Source organism: Mobula hypostoma, chromosome 28 (assembly GCF_963921235.1).
Source record: "Mobula hypostoma chromosome 28, sMobHyp1.1, whole genome shotgun sequence".
NCBI lineage: Eukaryota > Metazoa > Chordata > Chondrichthyes > Myliobatiformes > Myliobatidae > Mobula > Mobula hypostoma.
The window spans coordinates 16,452,830-16,460,639 of record NC_086124.1 but is presented as its reverse complement, the minus strand read 5'-3'; the positions used below and the strand labels follow the sequence as shown (position 1 = coordinate 16,460,639).

Genomic DNA, 7,810 nt, shown 5'->3' with positions numbered 1-7,810 from the left:
CATACATGTCACCACATACAACCATGAGATTCTTTCTCTGCGGGCATACTAAACAAATGTACAGAGCACAGATCCCTGCAGCCCACCACTGGTCACAGGTCCCCAATCTGACAGGGGGAAGTAACGATGCAAATGGCCCACAGATGTGGGAGAGCAGACATTTCAGAGGGTCATGGGGACGGAAGGAGGTTACACAGTGTGAGGCTACAGAGGGATTAATATTTAACTAAGCCCCTCTTGATTTAATGTACCTCTTCAAATTTACACTCATCTTCCTGCGCTCCAGAACAAACAGTCCCATGCTATCTCAGTCTCCTCTTGTAACTCCAGTCCTCCAGTAACGTCCTTGTGACTGTTTTCTGCACCAATTGCAGCTGAATCACATTGTTCCCATAACTAGGTGACCAGAACTGCATACAATACCCAAGTGCAATCCCACCACAACATCTCGTACAGTTGAAACACAACATACCAACTCTAGTACTCATTGCCCTAACCAATGATGGCAAGTGTGCCAGTTGCTTTCATTGGCAAATTCTCCACCTACATCTGCACTTTTAGGAATTTTACCCACTGGTCTCTCTGTTCTGCAGTGCTCTCCAGGGCACTGCCCCTCTCTGGGGTTGTATACACTGGAATTTAGAAAGATGATATGGGAGCTGATTGAAACATATAAGATTATTAAGGGATTGGACACGCTAGAGGCAGGAAACATGTTCCCGATGTTGGGGTAGTCCAGAACCAGAGACCACAGTTTAAGAATAAGGGGTAGACAATTTAGCTCGGAGTTGAGGAAAAACTTTTTCGCACAGAGGGTTGTGGTTCTGTGGAATGCTCTGCCTCAGAAGGCAGTGGAGGCCAATTCTCTGGATTCTTTCAAAAAGGAGTTAGATAGACCTCTTAAAGATAGCAGAGTGAAGGGATATGGGGAGAAGGCAGGAAAAGGGTACTGTTTGTGGATGATCAGCCATGATCACAGTGAATGGTGGTGCTGGCTCGAAGGGCTGAATGGCCTACTCCTGCACCTATTGTCTATTGTGTAATCTTCTGCTCTGGTTTAACCAATCAAAAGGCTGCACTTTGAATTTGTCTGAATTAAATTACAGCTGCCATTTCCTTACCTATATACACAACTGATGTCCACCCTCTTGTAGTTTTGACCACCTTTGTCATTGTCCATCAATGTTGATGTCATCTGCAAATTTATTAATCACGCACTTATAATCTTATCCAGATCATCAATATGCCGGATATGACAACCAACAGGAGACCCAACGCAGATCCCTGCCACACAGCACACCAATCTAAAAACAATAATGTGAGGATATGAAAGGGACCAGAGAGATAGGAAGGAGGAAATGTGGGAGTTTTCCAGCATGGGACGGTTACAGAGGGGGTGACATGGTGAGATCCAAGGAGTATGTGAGTCTGAGAATGAGAAAGGGAAACCTGAGGCTGGGAAATGTTTCAGTGTATAATGTTTCAAGATTCAAGATAAGAAAGAAATTCTCTGTGAGAATATGGAAATGTTTAAGACAGAAATCTTCTGATTTTTCAATGTGTTTTGAGAGTGTTATTTGGATTTAAGTGATTAAATAAAATCTGTGCTTTAAACTACATAATTAAATGCAACTTCCACCATCTCCAAAAGGATCCTACCACCAAACATAACTTTACTTCCCACCCCCTCCGCTTTCTGCAGGGATTGTTCCCTAGTATCTTCTTTGTCCATTCATTCCCCCTCCCCCCAACCAATCTCCCGCCTGGCACTTATCACTGGAAATGGCCAAAGTGCTATACCTGTCCATCCGCTTCCTCCCTTACCTCCATTCCGGACCCCAAAGTGTCCTTCCAGGTGTGGCATCATTTCACTTGTGAATCTACTGATGTTGTCCATTGTATCCAATGCTCCCAATGCAGCCTCTACTTTGGTGACACCCGTCATAAATCAAGGTACTGCTTGTTGAGCACCTCCACTCTATCTGCCAATAGTGGAAAGAACAGATGTCCCAAAATTCCATTTATGATTCCCATTCCCATTCCGGCATGTCAGTTCCTTGGCCTTTTCTTATGCCTCAATGAGGCCACCTTCAGGGTGGAGTAGCAACACCTCATATTCCGTCTAAATCTTGTTCTTGTTCTTGTTCATTCATCGTCGACGTCAATGAAGACCTCGACACCATTATTGAATTCGACACTGTCTGAATAGCCTCTAAACTGATGACATGAATTCCGATTTCCCCATCTGGTAAAAAAAAACCCTCCATCTCTGCTCTTCTATTCCCCACTCTGGCCTCTTATCTCTTTTCTCCTGCCTATCACCTGGTGCCCTTCCTCCTTCCTTTTTTCCAGTGGTGCACTCTCCTGTCTTCAGTGGTTGGGAAAGTGTTGGAGTCTATTATTAACAATGAGGTTTTGGGTATTTGGAGACTAATGATAAAATAAGTCAGTCAGCATAGTTTCTGCAGAGTGGAATCTTGCCTGACAAATCTGTTAGAGCTTCCTGAGGAAGTAACAAGCAGGGTGGCAAAGGAGAGGCAATGGATGTCATTTACTTGCATTTTCAGAAGGCATTTGATAAGATGCCACACATGAGGCTACATATCAAGATAAAATCCTATATGTTACAAAAACATATAGGAATTGTTAGAGGAATGGCTGACAGGCAGGAGGCAGTGAGGGGAATAAAAGGGACCTTTTCTGCTTGGCGGTTATTGCTGAGTGGTGTTCCTCAGGGGTCAGCAATGGGAATGCTACTTTTCACATTGTTTGTCAATGATTTGGATAATGGAATTGATGGCTTCGTGGATGATATGAAGGTAGGTGTAGGGGTAGGTAGTGCTGAGGAAGCAATGTGTTAGCAGCAGGACTTGGACAAATTGAAAGAATGGGCAAAAAAGTGGCAGATGGTATACAGTGCTGGGAAATGTATGATAATGAATAATAGGAGTCTGTATAAGACGTTAGTCAGGCCGCACTTGGAGTATTGTCAACAGATTTGTGCCCCATATCTCAGAAAGAATGTGTTGTCATTGGAGGGAGTCCAGAGGAATTTCATGAGGATGATTCTGGAAATGATCAGGTTAACATGTGAGGAGTACTTGGCAGCTTTGGTCATGTACTCACTGGAATTTAGAAGATCGTGTGGGGATCTCATTGAAACCTACCAAATGTTTAAAGGACTAGATAGGGTGGACGTTTCCTATGGTGGGGGTATCCACAACTTGAGGGCACAGACTCAAAATTGAGGGTGATCTTTTAGAACAGAGGTAAGGAGGATTTTTTTTTTAGCCAGAGAGTAGTGAATCTATGGAATACTCTACCACAGACTGTGGTGGAGACCATGTTGGTGGGTATATTTAAGGTGGAAGTTGACCGTTTCTTGATTGGTCAGGGTATCAAAGGATATGGTGAGAAAGCAGGTGTATGGGGGTTGAGTGGGAACTGGGATCAGCCATGATGGAATGGCAGAGCAAACTTGATGGACTGAATGGCCTAATTCTGCTCTTATGACTTATGGTCTTATGGTTTTATCAGATTGCTTCATCACTAGCCCTTGACCATTCCTACCCACCTGGCTATTCTTCTTACCTCCCCCATCTTTCTATTATGGCCCCTTCCCCCTTCCTTTTCAGTCCTGAAGATGGATCTTGGCCTGAAACATCGACTGTTTGTTCTTTTCCATGGGTGCTGCTTCAGCATTTTGCGTACATTATTTTGGATTTCCAGCATCTGCAGAATTTATTGTGTTTATTATTTTAAACTACTTTGTTAGCTGGAAGTACCTTCTCCTTGGTAGGGAGAGGGGACCCACCACCCAAATAGTGGGTATTGGGAGCTAAACGCACAATGGAGAACAAACAGGGAAGTAAACTAGTCTTTGAAGATTGGGTCATCACAGTATTATCTCCCTTTAGTGAGAGTATTCCTGGCTATTAATTTATAATGGGTCTTAGCATCTTCACTTAAGTTTAGAAGTTCGCAGTCAGCAAACCCAATACCATCACATAACTCAGGTCTTCAATTTCCACCATCACTCTTCTAAATCTTCTTTGCAGTCTTGGCAACCTATTACACTGTAGCTCTAATGAGGTTGACTAAAGCTACACAGTATTCTGGGTGTGGATACACAAAAGGTACATCACATTCCAGCTCCTGTGCTAATTATGTTTGCTGATGGAGGAGGCCAGTGTACCAAATGCTTTCTTCCCTGTCCAGTTTTGTGGAAGTTTCGGGAAGGAAAGGTTTAAAATTGCAGGCGACCAGGGTTCAATTCCAGCTGTTGCCAGTGAGGAGTTTGTACATTCTCTGGGTGTTCTGGTTTCCTCCTAAAGTCAAAATACCTACCATTTCGTAGGTTAATGGGAAAATTTACAATGACCAATGATTAGGCTGGGATTAAACTGGTGGATTGCTAGTCAGCATGGCTCAAGGGGCTGTAGGGACCTTTTCGGTGCTGTATATCAATAAATCCAAACATTGTGTCCTGACAGAACAGAGTGCAGACACTGTACAGTCACAAGCTGAACCAAACCTTTGCTATCTGGCATTCTTTCTACAGTTTTTTCTGAGTGTGGATGTTCAGTAAGGCAACTGTTCCTCAGCTGACTTACACAGTTGACCAAGATTCCCTTGTAATTTTTGATACCTTCTTCATTCTCTGTTAGTTTAAGAGAGTGATGGAAAGGATACAGTTGGTCAGCTCCACAGGTTAGGGCTGTAAATTGGGGCAGGGTAACGTTGGGGGAATTAGTCGATTAGCCAAGGTCGATTTGGAGAGCCAATAAGAAAGAAAATGAATGAATGGCAAGTGGGACTTGTTTGAGAGTGGAGCAGCAAGTGTTTGGGAACAAAATGTTGCTGTTAGGGTGAAGGGTAATCTGGCAGGTGTTCATCTGAGTTCTACTTGTACCGTGTAACCCAGTACTACCTGTCGCATGGTCAGGTGGTCGGTGACCAAACTGGCCCCCCCACCAGGCTTGCCTGGTTAGGAGGGTGGCTAGACACCCTGCAGGATGAGAAACAAGACCTGCCAAAGAGGGGATGAACCCTCTCGTAGGGTCAACGGCCATATGGCAAACACGTGCCATGAAGCGCGGAAAGGGCATCCCTTGCGTCAAAGCTTGGTCTGGCCATTCATTGCAACAGAACTTCCCTCAGCCATCTTGGACCCCACCATGCCGCTGGAGCCAGAAGGGGATGTCGAGAGGGTGGGTCTGGATTTGTGCAACCCCGTACTAACCTAAAATCCACTCACACACACACACTGTTCCTTTCTGAGGAGTGGGGTACCACCCCGCTAACTGACTGAAAGGAACCATCATCATCTTATGGGATGGATAGCCAGAGAGAGAGAGACAGAGAATCTGGCAGGTTTAGGGAACCTTGGCAAATGTGAGATAATGAGGTTCCGGTTTGGAAATAAAAGAAAACATACACTTCATTCAGGAGGTTGGCATCAAACCAATCCCTTTTTGGTTACAAGAAGTTTCAGAATACTTTGAGGAAGGGAACCAGGAGGAAGTATGAGATGGATCTGGCAGGTAAGGTTCAAGAATCTCCAAAGAGGTTCTCCTGTTGTCTTAAGAGTAAAAGGGTAGTTAGGGAGAGATTTGGTCCCCTTAGAGACCAGCAGGGCTACCGAGATCTTGAGCCGCGGGAAGTGGGTGAGTTTTGTAAGGAATATTTCTTCTCAAAGTTTACTAAGGAGAAAAGTATGGCTCAAGATGGAAGGAAGGGAAACAAGAGGAGATGTTACTGAGCTGGGAATCTACAAGTAACATGCGAGCAGAGAGGAAAACCTGTGTTGGGAACTGCTCCGGGCCCACAGTTTGTGCCGTAACTATGCTGATATGAACGTTGTGTCAAAGAGAGAGTTGAATGGCCCGACGCCTCAGATTGGTGTCACTGTCAAGTCAAGTCAATGCAAATTTATTCTCATTAACAATATATATGTATACCATCAAATGAGACAACGATTCTCCGAACTCTAGTGTAAAGCACCTTACACACAGCACATAACTTATGAAAGTAATGCTGAAATCTACAGACGCGTTACACATAAATAAACAAACTAAAGTGCATAAATTAAATATTGCAAGATGCAGAGCAGATAACCAGTGAGAATTTGAATGCGTGGCGGCTGTGTTTGTGAGTCCGATCAAATCGCCACATTCCGCCGCCCTTCCTGTGGAAAATAAAACGATTTCTCTGTCACTGGATGCTCCAGTTCCCCAGCTCAGTCCTGAAGTGGGAATAGCCGCATTTTTTGGTCAGTTTCAATATTTCGGTCGGAAAACAACGAACATGCCGGCTGTTGCGGGAGAGAACGACATTAGTGCAGCAGTTAAACCGGTTTATATGAAATCCCTTGCCTCTAATTCGGTCCAAACTTGTTTTACAGCAAAGAATTCGTCCTCGGACACAAACAGAGAGCGGTCTCGGTGATGAGGGTACTCGGTTTTAATTGGAATGGGGGTGTTTTTGAGGACACAGAAACACAGAGAGACAGAGTGGCCGGGAGCTGACTACAGGGTGTCTCCGCCCCGTCCGCTCGCTGCCTTTAAATTGCGCTGCACCGGCGCCTCTCGCTTCATTTCTCACTCAGTTCTTGAGTTTTCAGAGAGTTTGTGCAGAGTCGCCGACATGACCGAGACCGCAGCTGCTGAAGTGGCTCCTCCACCGGCGCCTGCCGCTGCAACCAAGGCTCCCAAGAAGAAGAAGGCGGCCGCCCGGACCAAGCCAGCCGGTCCCAAACTGGGCGAACAGATCGACAAGATTGTGGCGGATTGCCGCAGTCACCGAGGGGTGTCCATAGTCGCAATAAAGAAAGAGTTGGCTGCCAACGGCGTCGATGTGGAAAAGCTCAAAAGTCAGATCAAGATGGTCATTAAAAGGAAATTGGAAAGCGGCTCCCTGATTCACACCAAGGGCGCAGGTGCCTCCGGCTCCTTGAAGGCCGCTAAAAAGGACAGTGGCGCGAAAATCGTGAAAAAAGCGAAGAAACCAGCGGCGAAGACATCTCAGATCAAGAAGCCAGCGATCAAGAAAACTGCGGCCAAGAAAGCAGCTAAGAAATCTCCCGCCAAGAAACAAAGTGTTAAGAAACCGACGGCTAAAAAAGCGGCAGCTAAGAAACCAGCGGCCAAGAAGGCTGCGCAGAAGCCCAAGAGCCCCAAGAAGATCGCAGCCCCGAAGGCGAAGGCGCCCAAAAAGTCGGCAAAACCCAAACCGAAGGCGAAATCCGTAAAAGGCAAGAAGACGGCTGCCAAAAAGTAAATAAAAATACATCTTTTAAACACCTGAAACCAACGGCTCTTCTAAGAGCCACTCAGATTTTCCACGAAAGGGCTAGAAAACTTACGGTTGTAGAAAAGTCGGGAGACAACTGGAATATAGAGGTCTCTCTCCGATCTTTTACTCTGACCCCTTCTCCTCTGCTTCTCTGCGTCCCGCGGTCAGGACGGAATCAGAGTCAGGTGCGTACAAAAGGAGACAGTGGCTCTCGGTTTGCCACTGGGCAGCGACTTGGAGATAGAACAGATAAGGAATTTAATTATTTGGTTGTAATTAATGTTTTGGAGATATATCGAGCAGCATTTCATTTCAGTGTTGATTCCTGTGGTCCTTTTGAAAACATTCCAGTTGTTTTCCCGAAAAGCCATTTAGTAAATGATTGCATTAAAATCGATTTCAATTCGGTCTGCCTTTTCTCCGCGAAGCTATTCAGTAAAAATGCAAACATTCAGCTAACCGAGTGAAGCTGAAATTTGATAATTCAAGATTCTGTTATAAGAAAACCAGTTGCTGT

The 7,810-nt window shown here is 45.2% G+C and overlaps 2 protein-coding genes across 2 annotated transcripts in view; one reads left to right on the top strand and one right to left on the bottom strand.

Moving 5' to 3' along the window:
* LOC134339020 (histone H2AX-like) overlaps positions 1-7,810 on the bottom strand; it is a 622,359-nt gene that overhangs the window by 599,742 nt on the left and 14,807 nt on the right. The window lies entirely within an intron of this gene.
* On the top strand, positions 6,646-7,278 carry LOC134338763 (histone H1-like). The gene has a single exon (XM_063034808.1). It carries the CDS (start codon positions 6,646-6,648, stop codon positions 7,276-7,278), a length of 633 nt encoding a protein of 210 aa, XP_062890878.1.